At 33.5% G+C, this 20,438-nt stretch overlaps 4 protein-coding genes across 4 annotated transcripts in view; 2 read left to right on the plus strand and 2 right to left on the minus strand.

Moving 5' to 3' along the window:
• The first annotated feature begins 1,606 nt into the window (after positions 1 to 1,606).
• On the plus strand, positions 1,607 to 4,687 carry HELRODRAFT_188689 (hypothetical protein). Its single transcript, XM_009021559.1, has 7 exons — positions 1,607 to 1,872; positions 2,247 to 2,450; positions 2,634 to 2,825; positions 3,111 to 3,215; positions 3,399 to 3,591; positions 3,801 to 3,915; positions 3,936 to 4,687. The coding sequence occupies exons 1-6, from the start codon at positions 1,780 to 1,782 to the stop codon at positions 3,905 to 3,907; spliced, it is 894 nt and encodes a 297-aa protein (XP_009019807.1). The 5' UTR covers positions 1,607 to 1,779; the 3' UTR covers positions 3,908 to 3,915; positions 3,936 to 4,687.
• A 509-nt stretch (positions 4,688 to 5,196) lies between these two features.
• Positions 5,197 to 6,261, minus strand: HELRODRAFT_66424 (hypothetical protein; the record flags this gene model as incomplete). The annotated part of the gene is made up of 3 exons (XM_009021560.1): positions 5,197 to 5,289; positions 5,489 to 5,724; positions 6,165 to 6,261. The coding sequence occupies 3 exons, from the start codon at positions 6,259 to 6,261 to the stop codon at positions 5,197 to 5,199; spliced, it is 426 nt and encodes a 141-aa protein (XP_009019808.1).
• Positions 6,262 to 7,052: 791 nt separating this feature from the next.
• HELRODRAFT_134629 (hypothetical protein) lies at positions 7,053 to 7,760 on the plus strand (the record flags this gene model as incomplete). The annotated part of the gene is made up of 3 exons (XM_009021561.1): positions 7,053 to 7,117; positions 7,198 to 7,294; positions 7,368 to 7,760. Coding segments are annotated over 3 exons (555 nt in total), but the record flags the coding sequence as incomplete, so codon positions are not given.
• An 11,047-nt stretch (positions 7,761 to 18,807) lies between these two features.
• The window catches only part of HELRODRAFT_161669 (hypothetical protein), a gene marked incomplete at both ends in the record, with an annotated part of 5,259 nt that continues 3,628 nt past the window's right edge, over positions 18,808 to 20,438 (minus strand). Inside the window, 4 exons of the mRNA XM_009021562.1 lie at positions 18,808 to 18,920; positions 19,551 to 19,714; positions 19,908 to 19,909; positions 20,068 to 20,438. The exon at positions 20,068 to 20,438 is cut by the window's right edge and continues 663 nt beyond it. Of these exons, the coding sequence (XP_009019810.1) occupies positions 18,808 to 18,920; positions 19,551 to 19,714; positions 19,908 to 19,909; positions 20,068 to 20,438 (650 nt within the window). The remainder of the gene's footprint in view (positions 18,921 to 19,550; positions 19,715 to 19,907; positions 19,910 to 20,067) is intronic.

The following is a 20,438-nucleotide window of genomic DNA, read 5'->3' on the forward strand; positions in this document are numbered from 1 at the left end:
ATCTCATTTTTCAAAATATTCCTTCCGATCAACCGAGCGCAATTTATTTTTTATCCCGACTACAAATTAGCGGTGGGTTCCCGCGACTTTGCGGTTCTTGACCCGGTTGTTTGGAATGGTTTACCTCCTTACTTACGTGACCCTAACCTATCATATTTACAATTTCGAAGTCAACTTAAAACTTATTTATTTGCACAACGAACGTCCGTCTTATTTGTCTATGATTCAGTAGCGCTTTTGAGATTCAACAATTAAAAAGCGCTGTATATAAATTTCTGTAATAATATATATATATATATATATATATATATATATATATATATATATATATATATATATTATGACATTATAAAAATATTAATTACTCTATACATGTTTAATATAGTATTAATACTATTAGATGATTGACATAATTGCAAGAGTCCTTTAGAAGTGAACTTTATAGCGTAAAATATCAACTGAACAAAACAAGACGCACTTATATTTACGTACTATTTTAATGAGACATCCGTAAATTTCTATACATGAATTCACATATCATGACAGAAACAGCAACACAAAACAACGACGTTACGTGAATAAATATTACAGTTTTTTACTAAAATGTTGACAAATAGTATTTTATATACGCAAGATTTTAAATACTTGAAGTGAAAATATGTATATCATGTGTTGTCAATGTTGGTTGGTTGACATTCTAATTAATAAGGATATCACACTTTGATGTGTAAGAGTACCACATATTATATAATGATGTGAATGTAAACATTGGTGAACACACACACACACACACACACACACACACACACACACACACACACACACACACACGCACGCACAAACACACACATTTATATATATATATATATTAATTTACTTACATACATACATACATACATACATACATACATACATACATACATACATACATACATACATACATACATACATACATACATACATACATACATACATACATACATACATACATACATACATACATACATACATACATACATACATACATACATACATACATACATACATACATACATACATACATACATACATACATACATACATACATACATACATACATACATACATACATACATACATACATACATACATACATACATACATACATACATACATACATACATACATACATACATACATACATACATACATACATACATACATACATACATACATACATACATACATACATACATACATACATACATACATACATACATACATACATACATACATACATACATACATACATACATACATACATACATACATACATACATACATACATACATAATGCATTCATACATACATGAATTCACATATTATGACAGAAACAGCAACACAAAACAACGACGTTACGTGAATAAATATTACAGTTTTTTACTCAATTTTGAGATTTTATTAAAAAGCGATTTATAAATTTTCATTTAATAATTTCATTTAATAATAATACATATATTCTCGTTTTGGTTTCTCATATATATTCATAAGTATTTGTATAGCGCTATATACATATGTCAATTATATATCACAGGCGGTGTTTAGCATTGACCTTCTCACAGTAATGTATGTATGTGTTTGACTGAGTCTGCCATGTTTTTTTATAATTTGGACTAATTTCTGTGTTTTATTCAATCGTTTTGTGAGTCTAAAAATTAAATATTTCTTGTCGTAAAAACATCTAAAAGTTCAGTATTATAATTTGTGTTTTATATTATCTTTCTATTATTCCGGATCATAATGACCATTCACCCAATCAAGAATGTGGAAAAGAGTGAAGCTGATGATGGTGGCAAGTTGACGCCCCCTGAAGTTGTTACCACTGACGCTGTTGTTAGTTTATTTTAAATTGCTTAACTTGTTTATTATATATTCGTTTAGAATTGTTTGCTTTTTGTTGTGCTTCGAAAAAATATAGCTAAACTGGGAAGGAATGTAAATGTAAGTAATCAAATAAAAAAAGTAATTGTATTCTCATTTTTACTTTTTTTACTTAGTAGTTTTTTACATTTTTATCATAAAATCAGTAAAACTTTACATAAAAGAATCATTTTAAACAAAGTCTTACTTAATCATAGCTGTTCTTTAGACTTTAACTTATTCATGTATGTGTGTGTATTAAATTAATATTTGAATGTCATGTTTAAGTTTTAGTTTGTGCTATGTGATAATATAAATTTAATAATTTTCAATATAAATCTTTTCAGCTCCTCTTGGACACAAACAGATTGGAGCATTCCCTAGCTAGCCAAGCTGCTAAGCAAGCAAAACAGGAGCTTTTCACAAGGGAGCTAATTAGGACAAGACGTGCTGGTACCTTGCGTCTTCTCGCTATCTGTCTTCTTATTCCAATTGCGTTGGTCCTTCTATGTGGTTGTGTTTTGCTCTACAAACATGTCAACCACAATAAGGTTTTTAAATTTTTTCATTTTGAATTGAGTTTTATTTGTAAATTAAGTCCTTGTGTTAAACATGAAGTTTTTGTAAATACGATCTTCATTATTTACTGTTAACATTTTAATAAACGTTTCAATTTAACCGTAAAACAAATTTTGCCACTTTCTTAACCACATAATTTTTGCCATTTTTTTTAGCCGGAGATGAGCTACTATGGAAGATGTGGTGTGGATTTTCATGAGGTGAACTTAATGATAAAGGACCTGGAGCTTCCGCCGAATGGCTACTTTGAGCAAGAGGTTGAAATTGAGAAGGATGTAGAAATTATAAGAGTTCCTCCATTGGGCAAAAAAGTTCTACCATCTGTCACTATATATGATTTTTCTGCTGTAAGTTATTAATTATTAATTTTGTTATTAACAATATTATGAATCATTGATATTATTATTATTAATTATAACACATATTATAGTTTTTGGTATCCAGATAAATTAGAAACAGATTTTATTAAAAAAATTTTTTTAATATAATTTTTTATGTTTTAAAATGAGGGTGTGTTCAGTTAAATATGCTTACAAAATGCTAAAATGTGCATGCAAAAAAATGTCAAAACCATATGTTACTAATCTCGATTCACTAATTTACTGACTTGAATTTTTACATTAACTCTGAAGAACTATTCGACAGTGGAAGACGAAGTAAACAGGTTGTGCTACATAATGCCCATGGACAAGTCAGCAATCCAACAACCTAGAAATTTTCTGGATACTATTGATATGGTTAGTTGGTTTTTTTCTTTGATTTGTTGTTTTATTGTTTTGTTGTTTTATTCTCTCTCTTTCTTTCTCTCTCTCTATATATATAGTAATTGTTTTATTTCAATTAAAATTCATTTATTATTAAATTTAAAATGGATCTCTAATTAGATCTTAATTTAATCTAAAATTTATATATAAATCCAGACATTGAAGGTTTTTAGGATGATGGAGATGGTTGATACAAAGTACGAGGTCCAGGTGCCACAACTTACTGAAGAAGAGCTGAAGAAATATGGAGAGAGAGCTTTTAAAGCTTGTAAGAACTACCGTTCATTTTTGCTTGTCAAGAAGAACTCATCTCAAAAGTCGTCTGAATCGTCACCTAAATCAAAAAAGAGTAATTCTTTCTTGGCTTATTACATTACATTCATTCATTGTTGACAATCTCATTTTTGCACTAATTAATTAATTACAAATAGATATGTTACGTTATGTTACTCAATATGAACTTGCAAAACGATGTAAGAATAACAAAATTTCTTAAAAATAATAAGAAAAAGAATAATTAATAATAATGATGATAATAAAAAAATTTTTTTTTCTCAGCAATCATAAAGAGGGAGGCACCATGCCCCTTCCAGGGCCTCAAATATTGTAAAGGGGTAACCAAGGATGGGTCACTCAGTTGTTTCTCCATTGAGGGGTGTACCTAAATACCTTCTTCCCCGGTACTAAATACTCTCATTATCATTGTTGATCGGTGAAGAAGATGATGATGCTGATATGATGTTGATGGCAAATTAATATTGACTAATTGGAGAAACAATTATAATGATAATTAATTAAATGATTGTATTAATATGAATGGGAAGCTGATCGTTATAATTATTAATGATAATTGTTATCGGTGAGATAACGGTGATGAGATACTGATGTGATGATTAGATGGTGATAATGATCACATGCGTTTCCTATGGTAAAAAAAGGTGATGATAAAACTATTTACATTTACAAACTTGAATAAGAATATTTGTATATTATATGATGTGTGTATGTTATATATATACATTATACATACATACATATGTATGTAGCATATATTTATATATATACATCTTTGTTTATCTTTACCAGAAACTGTTGACTCTAGAAGTATGTGTGTGTGCATACTTACATACGTGTATAAATTTCTATATACTAGCATACTTTTATATGCATATATCTATATTATAACTATATCTATATTATATAACTGTATGTATGCGTAAATAGATATTGACAATATTCCACATAACAATTAGCTCTGCTTCTATAAATCTTTTTTTTTCTTAGATTTTCATTCGTTTTTTCTATGAATTTCATTATGACAAGACTGTTGTTATTTGTCACGAGGCAAGATAAATTTTCTGCATTTTAACACATTTTGAAAGATTTGTATTAGTGCACGTCTGTTGCATTTGAAAACAAGTTTTTTTTTGTGAAAACAAATTTTTGAAATTATTTATCATTTATTTTGCGTTGATACTAAGTCAATTTGAAATGCATTTGATACATGTAACTTGGATTTCAAATTGAAATGCATTGAACACAACCAGTAGATAGATATATTTTCTAAGCTAGCCAGTGAGGTACACAGAGTTTATGCAAAAATATGTATATATGTATATAAAACAGCGGTGCTCAAGAACAAATTAATTATAATTCAATTGAAATTCGATATAATTACGCTAACGTAATTGTAAAATAATTGCGTTAACTAAAATTTAATTAATGATAAATTGAAGTATTGCTACGTTAAACTGTTGAATTAAAACTGCACAATCATGATTTTTCGTTAGTTAAACACAATTCTTTAAATAATCACAGGTAAGTTTACGAACGAATATAAGATACAAACACAGTTAATAACAATTTAAATAATTTGCAGATAAGATTTTTTTTTACATTGGAATATAATCAATCAATTAACCAATTTTACTTAGCTAACTTATTAATTGATCAATCAATTTTTCTGCTTGTGTTTCAGCACAATTGGTCCAGTGTTGTCTCCAGTCTCTTCATTGTAAGCATTGTGGCTGCCGTCACAAAGTGGAAACTGTGGTTTGGTAATAGTTTTTTGTCTCTTGAATTAATTTAAATCTGATTAAGTCAGTATAAACGATGTTATTTTTTAATTAATAAAAGGTTTGGTTTCATATTTATTAGGCATTCATTTTGAATGTCTAAAAACCACGTAAATACAAACTGAGCTTTTTATAATTAGGCTCTGAAACCAAAATAACAGTTTGGCCAACCTTTTTGGATCTCCAACATCTGCAATAAGAAACTTTCTCCTTAGTTATGTCTTCAATTTCCACAATGTCAACCACTTTTGCGACATCTTTCTTTATAGATGGATTCATAGCACATGAACGATTGCAGTGAAGTTGACAGCATTTTAGGCTTAGTTTGCTAGCAGCCAGGTGGTACACTGAGTAAGATACCACGCCAACACCACCAGCAAATACTAGCAATTCAATCCACTCTCCAGCTGTTTAAAGTAGAAAATTATTTAAAGGTTAAAATCTTTGAAAATTAATAAAAATTTGAAATGTACTTATGTTCCAATCTATCTATACCAGACACCTTAGCATTAGCCATTAGGATTAGATTATACTAGTTTAATACCCAAAAATATTTTTAGTCATTCAGCACAAAATTCCTGTTCAGTTTATAGATTATAGCACCTGTCTGTTTCATAAACGAAGTTAAAATACAATCTAATTTTATTTTATGCTAGCAGTGAATTACTTTAGTAATTTAATTTTACTTAGATTTTATTACCACTATCTCACTACTTACAAAAGTTACAGGCATCGATTGTTACCTAATTAATTTAGTTAAGAAGTTTGTAAGGGGTAAGAGAATCATTTAGTTCCCAACTTGCAAGAACAAAAAAAAATAAACTGGTAGCAAAACTGATGAACGCACCTGTTAGATCAGCGAAGCCAACGAATCTGTCTGGTATGGGTAGAGCTTCAAAAAAGTTTGGCAGACTTCTTTTGAAAAATAATGAAAGCGTTTCCATGGCTTTAGCAAAAAGTGCAGATTCTAATTTGGTCAATCAAAATTCTCCTAATTCAACGTAATCTCACCTAACCACCCAAACTTAACTGGTTACAAAAATGACACAGGTCAAAAGAGCAATTTTTAATTGAATCTATTTTGATAGATCTGCAAACACTTCGATTTTGCAAAAAGTAAAAAGGTTCTGAAGCACACTTATGAGATTAACTGAGCAATTTCAATTAATTTTACAATGTTTTAATTAGTGAAAAAAATTATTTTATATATATTTAATATTAATTTTTAAAATATGTATATTTCACTGCATTTTATTAAAAATTATAAACTTTTAATCGGGTGTAATGTTTTTTTGGTTACATGAACACCGAGCCAATGAATTCACTTGGAGATTTAGTGCTAATTTTAAAAAAATAAAAAATTAGAATTCGTCGAATTTATAAATTTATATCTGAAAATAAAAACAAAATGGCTTATTCAGAAAGTTCGGATTATCTTGCGCACGTTCGCATGTTAGTTAATCAGGATTTGGTTGAATTCGGATTGTCACCTGTGATAAAACAGCCGCCAGACAACAACGTACCTCCTAACAAATTCTTCAGAAAGTGCAGGAGCAAAGAAGATTCACTGGCTGGTTTTTTTTCATATAATTTCTTTTAAAATTGATTTTTTGGTCAAAAAATTATCAAAGATTTTAATTAAATATTTTCTATAATTTTAAATGACTAATTTTTTCCATATTAAATTATTAATTATTTTTAATATTGTTTGTTGCAGAATACTATCTGTGATACAGTTTTTGGCAATTCACTGGCCTCTGTACCAAAAGTTTCAGTTGATCAGTTTGGATTAGTTCCAAAGTAATAATTATCCTTTTTTTATTCAATTGTTTTCCTCTAATTTTTTCATGATGAGATTTAAATACATTTTTCTTTTCTAGGGTTTTGGTAAATCTTGTTAGTATACTCGACAATCATTTAGAGGTAGAAGGCTTATTTAGAAAAACTGGTTCCATGGCTAGGATGAAAGAATTAAAAGTAATATCAAGTTACAATTGTTTAATTAATTTTATTCATCTGATTAAATAACTTTAAAATTTTTTCTTGTCAGAATCGAGTTGACAATGGAGAAACCTTGGATGATGAATGCAGCCCATTGGATGTTGCTGGTCTGATGAAACAGTTCTTCAGAGACATGCCTGACCCTTTGTTGACCTTTGAACTCTATGACTCCTTCATGGAATGTTTTGTTAATCTTGGCAATGACAATGCAGAATGTTCTGATGTTACCTGCAAACTCTGCTTTTTCCTGCCTGAAGTTAACCTGGCAACAGTTCGTTACTTGATGTCGTTTTTGTCAAGGCTTGCTTCTAAATCTGCAGAGAACAAGATGGATGCCTACAACATTGCTGTTTGTGTTGCTCCTAATATTCTGTTCTCTCTTCAGTCGAAGAAAGAGCTCAAAAAGCCAGCATCATTGAGTGGGGGACTGATGACACCGTCGAAACAAAAACCACCACATGATCCAACAGCTCTCACTTCATACTATGGTTCAACAGAAAAGTTGATTCAAAATGAGACGAAGATTGTTCAGATGCTGATAGAGAATGCAGACAAGTTTGATGGCATATTTGAAACATTTTCACAGAGAATTATGCTCCTGTATAGAGCATCTCAATCATCCCTCGCCTCTGAAACTGATGAGATAGACTGCAATGATGGAGAGGTGGAATTGAATCCTGAAGGAGAGGAGAAGAGGAAGAAGAAGAAGAAGAAGAGGAATGGATCTCTACAAGGTTCACTGCTAATTGCTCCTATTGTTTTTTAAGAGATTTTTATTCTAGTTTTTTAGTTTTATTCTATAATAAATTAAGAATATGAATTTCAATACAACAAACAGATTTTTTAAACTTGAGTTGAAATTTAAAGATTTATTATTCATTTATTGTTATCTAAATTAAAATTATAATCTAACAATTAGCTCTGGTGTCAAATTTGGGATTAAGCTTCACAAAGTTTTGCAACAACCGAAACAGCAACAGTAGCAGCAACCAGAACAACAACAACAAAACCGAGCGGTCATCATCATCGATGGCAGCATGTAACAGTCGAGAGTGCAGCAGTATGACCAGCCTTGAAAAGTCCAGCCTCATCTCCATCTCGTGCTACGATGATAACAACTACCAGTCAGCATCAGCCAGCAACATCAACAGCCACAACAATAACATTAATAACAATGATGATGATACTGATGGACTCGGCGTGGAGGCATACTCGCAGAAAGATTTAATGTCATCATTGTTAAAGGTCAGTCACACACCCAAGTTGATGTCCAGTAAGAAACTGAAGAGGAAGATGACCAACACTGAGGATGTCACTTCTCTTGCTTCAAGTTTTGGCCTGTCTGCTGTTAAGAGGTTTTTTTTTTAAAAATTTTTTACTTTCGATTTTTTTTTTTAGAAAAACATAATTCTTTTTTATATATTCTGGTATCATTTTTCTTATGGCATTCCCTTATTATTATTATTTTTATTATTACTATTATTATTATTATTATTATCATCATAATCATCATTACTATTATCTATTATCAGCTTGTAATCATCCCAATGTTATTATCATCAATGTCTCAGAATTGTTTCAATATCGGCATATGTTACTATGTCATCACAGACATCATTATCACCATCACAATCCTCATCACCATCATCACAATTACCATCACAATCATCATCATCACAATTACCATCATGACGTCATCACTACCACATTTTCCATCATGACATCAACATCAGGAAGGCAATCCTTCAATCCCTTCCCCAACAGACGGCAATGAGGTCCGGTCAGTTCACTCCAAGCACCAGGCATGGTTTGTCTGATTGTCAACTTTTGTTTCATTTTGTTACTACTACTGATATCATTATTGCTATCATCATAGTTACTATCTTGATTAACAAAGATGTACATACATTTGTGATGTACATACATTTGTTAACATTCTCTCTCTCTCTCTCTCTCTCTCTCTCTCTCTCTCTCTCTCTCTCTCTCCTCTTTTTCACACACACACACACACACACACATAACTCCTACCTAATTAGGCAACTTGGATGAGACACCTCATTGCAATTTCACGAAAGACAGCAGTGTTGAGTTTTCTGCCACACCTGTAAACCTGGCATCAACTTTCAGCCACACGGGACATGTACCTACTTCCAAGGCTTCATGGATTAAGAGGTTGGTCTGTATTAGTGTTTTCAATACACAAATGCGTGTACAAACAAAACAAAACTTCTGGTCATATGTACACGAATATGTACATAAAAATAAACACACCCAATCATTATGTATACATATGCACACAAAATCTATGCGTACATAGACATACAAACATACAAACCTCTCACACACACACACATACGTTCATTCACTTACACAAATGTATTGTGCATGTATGCATATACATACATAGGTGCATATGCATTATAACATACACATATGCGCTGTAACCCAAAGTGAACAACGTCAACAATCAACACAATGTTTAAAACAACTTATAAATTCACTTGAGATTAAATTGTGTTCAACTAAACTAATTGTATAAGTCAATTTTTAAGACAGTAATTTAACTCCACAAATAAACAGGTGTTATTGACTACACTGTAATTTAACCTTAAAACAATTTGTATGTAATTTGTTTAACTTTTATAATTAAATACATAAATTTTCAAATCAAATAAATATATTAATAATTACTATTTTTTTTTTGAAACTATTATATAAATTTTAAGTCAAAAACTGCACAAAAAACTATAAAAAAATACGAAAAATAACAGAGACAATTTTATCAACTGCACAGTACAACCGCACAATAAACATACATGTAGGAAAGTATCATTGGGCAAATCAAACTGTTCCCCTAAGAGTTCAAAGAAGGGTAACCACAGTTTCAGAGGATTGTTGAGGAGGCTGAGTGGGAGCAAAGATAGGGATAATGATGTTAGGCCTGGTTGTTGTCGTTGTAGGCTTTGATGTAATGTGGTTTGGGATGTTGTTGGAATGTAACGTTATGTTGTTAGAATGTGATGTGATGCTGTTGCGTTAAGACGAGATGGTTTGTCAGTCTGGCTAGATTGTTGGTTGATCTCTTATTTGAGTTATTTTCCATTCAAGAAAACAAATGAAAAAAGAAAGAGCAACAACAACAACACTGAGACAAGTGTGCCTCAACAAAGAAAGTTCTCATCATTTTTCAGTCGTTCACGCAAGCCGTCAGCGTCGTCGACCACATCAACAAAAACGTTAAAGGGTGAAGACGACAACAACTTCGTCAACAACATCAATAGCAGCAGCAATGCTGACATTGAAAATGCATTAGCACCGGTGCCACTACTGAAAACGAGACTCGAAGATAAGTTTAATCTAGTAGATGAGGACGAGGGCGACGACCTGTTTAATGATAACATAGCCAGCATCCACAAGAAGCACTCCAACAAAACGCTATTCAAGAATATAAAACCTAACAAGAGACGCAGTCTGGACAATTCTGGACAGCAGTCACTTGCAGACTTGCAGAATGTCGAGGGGTTGATCAGATCCAGGGAATCTCCACAGGGCCCTTCAAGAACAAGGGTTTCTAGGTTGAAATGTGAACGGGCAGAATTGAGCGGTGCTGGGCTACAGGCAAACAGTGGCAATTCAAAAGCTACTTGTTACCAGGTTTGTTGTAATTCATTTGTATCATCTTTTAAGAGGAAGGAATTTTATTGTCTTTTAATTACAGTGACGTTGATGGTAAATGAATGATTGAATGAATGATGGGTGATTAAGATGCCAGATTAGTGTTCTAAGTTTTTTTATTCATGTTTTATTTTGAACTATTTTTGTAATGATATTTATAAAATGTGTTGCAGAGGGGCATGAAAATATTTCCAACTAAACTACATCTGCTGAATAATTTATACAACAAGCATTATGATTAGTATATAACAATAATTCGTTGAATAGGACGAAATTGAAGCGAACATCGTGACCGGCGATCCACCATCCCCATCTCAGTCGGACAGTCACATGAAGAGGAGGGCTCGCTCAGTTGAGGTGGCCGACAGGTCGTTGACCTCTCTGGGTGGTAACACCCCACTGAAGCGAGGTCGCCCTAACACGATCGGCAACGGACTCAAGTTGTCGCTACTGGTCCGGCGACAGTCTGCCGATGCCAAATCTGAAGCCATGCTAGCTAAGAATAAAGTTGCTAATAAAAAAAGAGGTAACATTACGTACGGTTGTCATCACGGCAATGACAACAATGACCGCTGTGGTACGTCTGCTGCTGTAGTAGAAAGCGAAGTTGGACAGCGTGAAGAGATTGCTGGTATTTTTGGTACCAGTCCGATATCCAATGCTGATCCCGATCTGATGTTTCCGAATTTCAAAGATGAATGCGATGTTGAGTTTAATGATATCCTTAGAAATGGCAAAAACAAAATGTCTGCTTGTAACAAGAACCTGAAAGATTCTAAATATTGCAGTAGTTGTGTTGTTGATCGTGAGAATGTTTGTCTGCCAGCTGGTCAGGAAGATATAGAAAATGCTACCCTGGGCGATGTGGATGGAGAGCTTAGTGAGAACCAATCGGAAGTTGCGGTTGACGATGACGTCATTGGTAGCAACAACAAAAGAGGTAATGATAACGATTGTACTCCTATCAATGATAATAATAAAGATGATGATAATGATGACGACGACGATGACATTTATAGTGGTAAGGGCAGTGCGGGAAAGGGGGTTGAAACTAGCAAAAGTAAGAGGATTTTTATGCTCTTTTATTTTTTTTTCAAAGTTTATATATATATATTTTTTATTTCCTCTATTTTTAATGTGTCTATAAAACACCTCATTTGATTTTTTCATTGAAGGCGCTCACGATTCTGTTCAAAAATTATACATGATCTTAACATTATTTACTTTGTTTTATGTATTTGATCATTTCAGATGCTATGATAGCCAATGAATGTGGACGTAGAAGTTACGATTCTGGCCTCTCCGACATGGCCCCATGTGACCACAGCAGCCACCAAACAACGACATCTACAACTCGGTCAGTAGCAGCAACAAATTTGCAACACGGACAACAGCGCAACAGTCTACTGAGTCCAGACAGTGGGCTGGGTCTTGGTCCGAGAAATTCATTGGATGGGTTTGAATCCCCACGTTGTGACGATAAATATTATAATCAGAATAACTTCTCCACTACTCTAACACCATCTACACTCAAAAAGTCAGCCTCGTCAACTGACGGAGGACTAACTGAGAAGAAGAAGGAGCAGGCTGAAGAGCAACTAACGACGACAAATAATCTCGCTGAAGATTCATTCAATGAGAGTATGATACACCCACCTCCACTAAATAATGTAGAAAATAAAAAGAAAGCTTCATCGTGCACGTGCGTCAATCAGAGCAGGAGTGGCCTTGACCTTGACGTTACGAACGCCAACAGGGTAGGTCGGTCTCAAACTTTTAATGATTACCTGACCTCTCGTCAGAAACATTTGAATAGGGAACCTCAAATTAGGGTAACATCAGATTTGATGCTTCTGATCTCGAAATGCGGTGCACCCGTCGGTCAAAATATAACTCTTAATGAAAATATCCCTGAGAATGACGTCATTGGAGTTGGTGGTCATCAGAATGACGATAGAGGCCACCAATTAAGGGGTAAGAACGTTAATTCCTTTGAACCTTTCTTAAGAACAATAACTACCACCAATTCATCCATTAGTTTGCCGTCACAATCGTCATCAGCAGTAGCAACAAAATTATCTACTCTCTCTTTCTCATCCTCTGCATCTATGCCAAAATATAAAGATAAGACTAATTCCAGTACGATAGCAAACTTACCGACAACTTCGACTGAAAACAGAGATGGGAAAAAGGTGGTTGTCAGATATTCCGTTACACACACACAGTCACACACGCACACAAACAAACACAAACAATGTTTAATGAACTATTGATGTCGTTTTACTTCACACACTGTTAATTTTAACTTCTGAAATGATCATCTTAAAATTTACACACACACACACATACTCACATCAATGCAGTATCAATTTTTTTAAATCGTTTACCCAACTTTTCGTAACAACTTTTCAAGATAGATCAGAACTGATTTGAATGATTACTCCACAGGTAGCAGTTTTGCCCATATCCAGCCATATAAACTGCATGAAGTTCCATGCAAGGACGGATGTCGTCGTCACCTCCACTGGCAACTACAACTCCACTGACAGGAATTCCTTCACATCTGCTAACCACAGCAATAATCATCCTACTTCTACTGTGGTTGCAGCTTCGGTCGTCACTACTACTGCTGCAACTACAAAAAGTGATACTTCATCGCCATCGCCGCCACCAACAGCAACCGTAACGACATTAGCTGCACCGCTAAGGTCGACCACACTGACGACAATGTCAGTAACAACAACAACAACTTCATCATCATCATCATCGAGAATGATGCTTCCGAGTTACGTTGGCGATAGTTTACCACCCACGCCATCGTCGTCTTCATCATCACACAAAAAACGAGCATCACTCAGCCTGCAGGAAAAGGCCGACAACGGCCAACAACCTTTTCAGGTGAGGAAATGTCTGCCAGCAACAGCAGTAACAACGCCGTATGCTGCAAAATCACCTCGTCGCCTGCTCGAACTCAATTCCAAAAGGCCATTTCCAACGCCGAAGATAGGCAACCCACATTTCACCCCCAACGTACCAAAATGCCCAGTAACTCGCGTTCCCATGACGCTAATGCAGGCCAACTGTGCCCTACCGTCTGCCACGACTGAACAATTCTACTCCCCGTCGAATGTCACGAGGGTGGTTCGATCCCCTATGAAGGTGGTCAAGAGATTGCACGAGGCCACATCACCCAGACATTCTGATGCCGGCAAAAACAATAAGAACAACAACAACAACAATATTAATAATAAAGGAGACAACAACAAACAGGATGATGATAATAATAGCACCAACGTTGTTGTGAGTGCAGCCAGCAGCAGCAGAAAGATTTGTGATTCCATCAGTGTAAATACCCTTAAGAAGAAGTCGCCGTTGAAAGTTATCACGGATAATAATGGGGGCGGTGGAGGCCCCGAAACCACCGTCGTACCCATTGATCTGGATCTGTAATTTGCAATTTGTACATTCCCCCTTCTGTAGAGTTCTTGTTTTTAAAATGATGTTCATACGTAAATTATGATACCTATTGTTTGTTGTAATATTAATAATAACGATACTACCTGGTTGATTGGTTAATTGATTGCACGGTTGATAGATCTGTTAATTGGTTTGTTACACGTTTGATTGATTGATTGAATGATCGATTGATTGTTAGATTGTTTGATATAGACCGATATTTATTTTTGTTTTCTTAAATTAAATGCTGATGTTACTCTCTTAGATACAAATTTATATATCTTGATATAAAAAGTTTTATACATGTGCGAGTTTGTTTGTTCGTGTGTGTGTGCGTGTCTATTTTATTTTTTATCAGTTTTAACCCATTCATATGTAATTGAATTTTATCCCATTTTGGCTTTCATACCTCTATTTGGCTATTGCTTTTACTAACATAATACAATAGTAATATTACTTAAACCAATTCTGACGGTTTATATGTTAGTAACATTTTGAAAAGTACTGACTATACTCGCTTTTGTTTTATTTCTTTTCTTCATAATGTAACGCCGAAATGTGTGTGTGTGTGTGTGTGTGTGTGCGTGTGTGTGTGTGGTGTTGTAAGTTCTCCTCTGGTAGATGTATGTAGCGATCAGTAAAGAATCATAGTCATATATGTGTGTATGTATATGTATATATATTTTATTTTTCAATATTTTCAATCATGCGATCTCTGCCATCATGTGATCTTTCAGAATTTACTTCTCTATAATGTTTCATATTCATTTGTGTGTTTGTGTGTGCTTGTTTGTTTGTGCGTGTGTGAGTTTTGTATGTGTGTGTGTTTATGTGGTGTTTGTTTGTTTGTATGTATGTTTGTTTGTTCGTTTGTTTGCATAACTCTATGTGAGCGTATGTTTCATATTCAGTTGTATGTTTGTGTGTTTTTGTTTGTGTGTGAGTTTTGTTTGTGTATATGTGTGTATGTACGTGTGTTTTTGTGGTGTTTGTATGTATGTTTGTTCGTTCGTTCGTTCGTTCGTTTGTTTGTTTGTTTGCATAACTCTATGTGGGCGTATGTATGGCATTTAAATACCAAATACCCATTAATCATTCCCTTCTTTCATTCATCTCTCTGCCAATCCATCTATGCATGAATAAAGTAATAAATTATGTCGTTTGCTGTTATATTTATTTATTATTATTAAAATTAATGTCATAATATTAGAAGATAATAAATTATATAAATATTAATACTAGAGAGAAAGAGAGAGAGAGAGAGAGCGAAGGAAGAGATTCAAAGGTAGGAGGCGTGTTTGCTTAATAGGCGTCCAACTGGATTCCATATAATATGGATGGGCATTTGATAGGAACGCTACGGATTAACGATGCCATCATCAGGCTGCAAGTATGTTGGTGGGTGACATAAGGGGTGACCTTTTCTTTTTTTGTCTCTCTCTCTCTCTCTCTCTCTCTCTCTCTCTCTCTCTCTCTCTCTCTCTCTCTGTTTGCTTCTAACATTCTACGAAATAGAATAATTTTGCTTGGGATGTTTGTTATACAAACAAACAAACATTTAGACGCCCACAGGAAAGTACATGCATATATATACACACACACTCATACATATGCACACGTACACACATACAGTGCACATGCGCTGTAATTATATTGCCAAAAGCAATGAAATGTCGATATTTTATTTGGGTTGGTGCAATAATGAATATCGTCGAGTGTTTCGCTGTAGATACGCCACACATCAAATAACGGTCATGCACATACATTCATACACATACATACACATTCACAAACAACCAACAAACGAACTTACACACGTGCATGAATAAAAACACTTGCACATATCCGCAATCACTTGAATTGAAGTCATTTGGACATAACATAAGCCGAAAACATCCTATCACTAATAAATGTTTATCGCTGATATACATACAATACAACTGAATTACACGTATAAACATACATACGCACACACACGCACGCACACATACAACAAACACACCCATGTGTCGGTAATTTAGTTACATGCCATATAAGGTTAGATTCACTCAGTGGAATTCATTGAAGTGAAGTATTTGAAGGAATAGCTCATTTTTTCCATTCCAAATTTATTGGTTGCTAGTGATTACGTAATGACGCAAATTTTTTCAAGTCATTGCTAATTTCGCTATAGCTCAACTCCTGTGCTGAAATTTCATTGTAGAGTTTACCATAATTAACAAATAAGTAATTAAAAATTATAAGTTTCACTTTGATCATTTAATTTTAATATTTTTGAAAGAGGACGGAGAGAGAGAGAGAGAGAAAAAGTAATAACAAGAGAGACAAACGTGGAAGAGAAAGAGAGGAAGAGAGAGAGTGATTAGAAACAGGAGAGTATAAAACAAAACACGGAATAAACCAACGGTTGCATATAATTTTATTCATGCCACATTAGCGAACGTTCATGATGACGATGATTTATTATTGTTATAATTTTTATTATTTGTATTATTATTATTGTTATTGATATTATTATTATTATTATTTAGCAAAGTCGCAACAATAAAAGAAACATACAATAGAATTAATGCTACAAATATCGAGACGAGGTCATTTAGGAAAAATAATTTCAATTAATCAATTAATAAGTTAATTAATTAATTTAAAAATAAGTATATTTTAATAGCGAGATATGAATGTGTAATTAATTTCCAATAGCTTTTTTGCTGCTAGTTCAGTGAAAATATAAACATTGCAAATAATAGTAAATTAAAGACGCTGGGATAAAATATTGTTGAAGTTTTATCAAATGAAAATATTGATCTTTTCGCTATATCTACGTAAATATTTAAAGGTATTTGGGTAATGGTGGTATTGTACTTGTACTATGTATCTGCTTATGTACGTTCGTATTTAGACTGTATGTCAATGTTTACGTAATTGTACATATGCAAAAGTGTTGTGTATGTGTATCTGTATGTGTATATAATCATGTGTATTTCTTGTATGTGTGTAAATTATTGTATATATTTGTATATATGTATGTGATGTTAATTGATGTTAGATATATGTAAGCATATATTTGTGCAAGTTTGTCTGTATATATATATATATATATATATATATATATATATATATATATATATATATATATGTACAAAATTGTTTGTGTACATATCTACGTATTTACGATACACAACGACCCAATTTATGCTCCGTTGTAAGTGGTTTGATGATATCAAATGATCAAAGTGATATAAAACAGATACCAAAAAGATTAGATAGATATCTCTAACGACATCAAATGATAATAATCTGTATAACAATTTTTATTTTTGTATCAACTCGTATCGTTTAAAAATATCGTCATCGTCATCATCATCAGCAGCAGCAGCATCATCAGCATCATCATCAGCATCATCATCATCATCATCAGTAATGACGTTGTCGTCAGCATCACGGTTTGTGTTGTTAATATAATTAAAAATATCCAAAATTTAAAGTACAAAAGAATGACATCTAAATAATAGTTAGCATTGTAGATTAGAGATATGAATGATTTTAGAGTGCTAATTTTGTTAAATAAAGAATGATATATATATATAAATATATACCTATAATTAATGGCATATAATTCATAATTGTAATTAAGTATGTAGAGAAGAGATATGGATAATTTTAGAGGGTTAACCTTATCAAAATTGAAAAAGACTTGTTCACGTACATATAAATCTGGTTGCGTAATATGAAATGATAAAAAAAATTAACTAAAAAAGAAACAACAAAACTCTGCTACATGATAACTACCTCTACTACGAAGTGTTTTTTCAAATGTTTTTGTTATTTAAAAATAAAACGAATAAATGAATGTTTGATATATGTAAGAAATGAAAAATAATTTGAGAAAATCATCAGCTATATATATATATATATATTATATATATATATATATATGTGTGTGTGTGTGTGTGTGTGTGTGTTTGTGTATAGACACAAGCAAAATAAAAATAGTCCATCTCAACTCTATACCGACAGTTTGAATCGAATATAATCGATTAAAACTGATAAAAGTCGATAAACATTCTCCTCAAAGAGCAAATATATTTGTATTTCGCACGCACATTTCTCCATAATATCGAGTTTTGTTCGCCTACGTGTATAACATATCGCCAGTTCTTTACCTTTAATTTTGTACAGTTATAATTCACAATTTGTACTAAACACATTTGCTTCAATTGTTTTTCTGATTTATTTTATATCTTAATTTATCATTTAAAATACCGTTTATCTATTCTTTATTTCAAATCAAAAATAATGAAATAGAAATAAGTAAAAAAGTGGAACTTTTTGACAATTTTGTGAAAAAAAATTGTTTTTTAAGCCTTGGCCGGTTGCTGGTAGCGCTCGAAGTACTTGTAGGTTGGATTCTCGTAACCATTGACCTGCATGCTGGCAACGTGTTGTTCTTCCGGACTGACATTCAGAGCATCTGCATGAGCAGGGAGTTGGGAACAATTTTTAAAAAGGGATTAATCTATTTTCGATATTTCATTTCATTTTTAATATTCGCTCCAAGTGCGTTTAGTTTTGGTCAACTGTTTGAATTTTGATACAAATTTTAAAAGAGATATCTTTCTCAGTTATGAGTGAGTTGAAGTTTTCATACGATTGACCATAAACTTGTACATCTATGGCGCTCACAACAGTTAGGTTAACTCTAAACACCACATCTTAAAATTCAAATACCAGCGTTTCAAACAGTTCGGACTTTAAAATATTAACATAATCACAAAAAATAAAATAATTAACGAGGGAAAGATGGCATGAGGTCACATGTTCCGTATGACGTCATATGTTCCGGGTCATCATGTCTATTAGAGGATGACCTATCAGCATTTAACAGACCGTCCCCGTGTGAGATACTATACTACCATAATAGCAGAAACTTCCTACTAAACTCATGAAATAAACTCTACCTCGAGAATTACGCAATCATAAAAACAATTAGGAAGATGAGAAAAATAATAACGACGACAAACTATGGACAAAAAAACAATAAAACTCAGACAACAACAACAACAACAACACAGCCCAAAAACACAACGTAACAAAACTCAACCATTTTCTGCTCTCTCCCCTTCCATCCTGCCGTTGTTGCTATAGAAGCCGTTGCCACGGCGACGCATGATGAGGACGCCAACGACGATGACAATGGCCACTGTGAGGGTACCCACGGCCACCCCTAGAGGAATGGCGGCCCCGAAGTTCGGGTTGTAGCCAGATCTTTTCGAGCCAAATATGTTTTGCTGTGGTTAATTGGTTGGTTGGTCGGTTGGTTGGTTGGTTTGCCGGTCGGTTGGATGGTTAGTTGGTTGGTTAGTTGTTAGTGAGTTAATAGGTTTTTACAACTCAAATGAATTAATAAATAATTATAATAAATATAATTTTTTTTTTGTAACGTGAGATAAGTTTTTACCCCTCCAAAAATTTAAAAAATTACTACATTTACTCTTTATATATCTACTCCAAACGTTATCGCTCCAAATCCTCATTATCGCCATCATCACCACCACCATCGTCATCATCATCAACATTATCTTCATCATCGTCATCATCGTCATCATCATCATAACCACCTGTTCGACGCCAATAGTATCCTTCTTCAAATAATCAGCTCCGAGCCCCTGGTTGTACTCTCTCTCAATCGATGCATCTTCACCATCATCGTCGTCATCATCATCGTCGCCATCAACGCTATCATCATCATCAGCATCATCACTCGCCGCACTCTTGCCTTCGTCATTGTGCATCACGCTATCACTGACGATATCGTCCAGTATTTGATTGATGTCAGAAGCTGCAGCCCATCTTGTAGTCGGGCCGGTTGTGGTGGTGGTGGTGGTGGTAGTAACCACTTGGTCGACGGGTTTTTGTTTTAAGGGGTCCGCGCTGAATGGTGGATTTGTGGCTGGGCCCTCGTCTAGATCCACTTTTTTGAATCCATTTT

Source organism: Helobdella robusta (genome assembly GCF_000326865.2).
Source record: "Helobdella robusta unplaced genomic scaffold HELROscaffold_3, whole genome shotgun sequence".
Taxonomy (NCBI): domain Eukaryota; kingdom Metazoa; phylum Annelida; class Clitellata; order Rhynchobdellida; family Glossiphoniidae; genus Helobdella; species Helobdella robusta.

Bases quoted from the DNA above. Each gene is read 5' to 3' on its own strand.
- HELRODRAFT_188689 (XM_009021559.1), top strand. From the start codon at position 1,780: ATGACCATTCACCCAATCAAGAATGTGGAAAAGAGTGAAGCTGATGAT. The intron at 1,873-2,246 runs GTTAGTTTATTT...AAATCTTTTCAG, and splicing joins TTGTTACCACTGACGCTGTT to CTCCTCTTGGACACAAACAG. The intron at 3,216-3,398 runs GTTAGTTGGTTT...ATATAAATCCAG, and splicing joins TTCTGGATACTATTGATATG to ACATTGAAGGTTTTTAGGAT.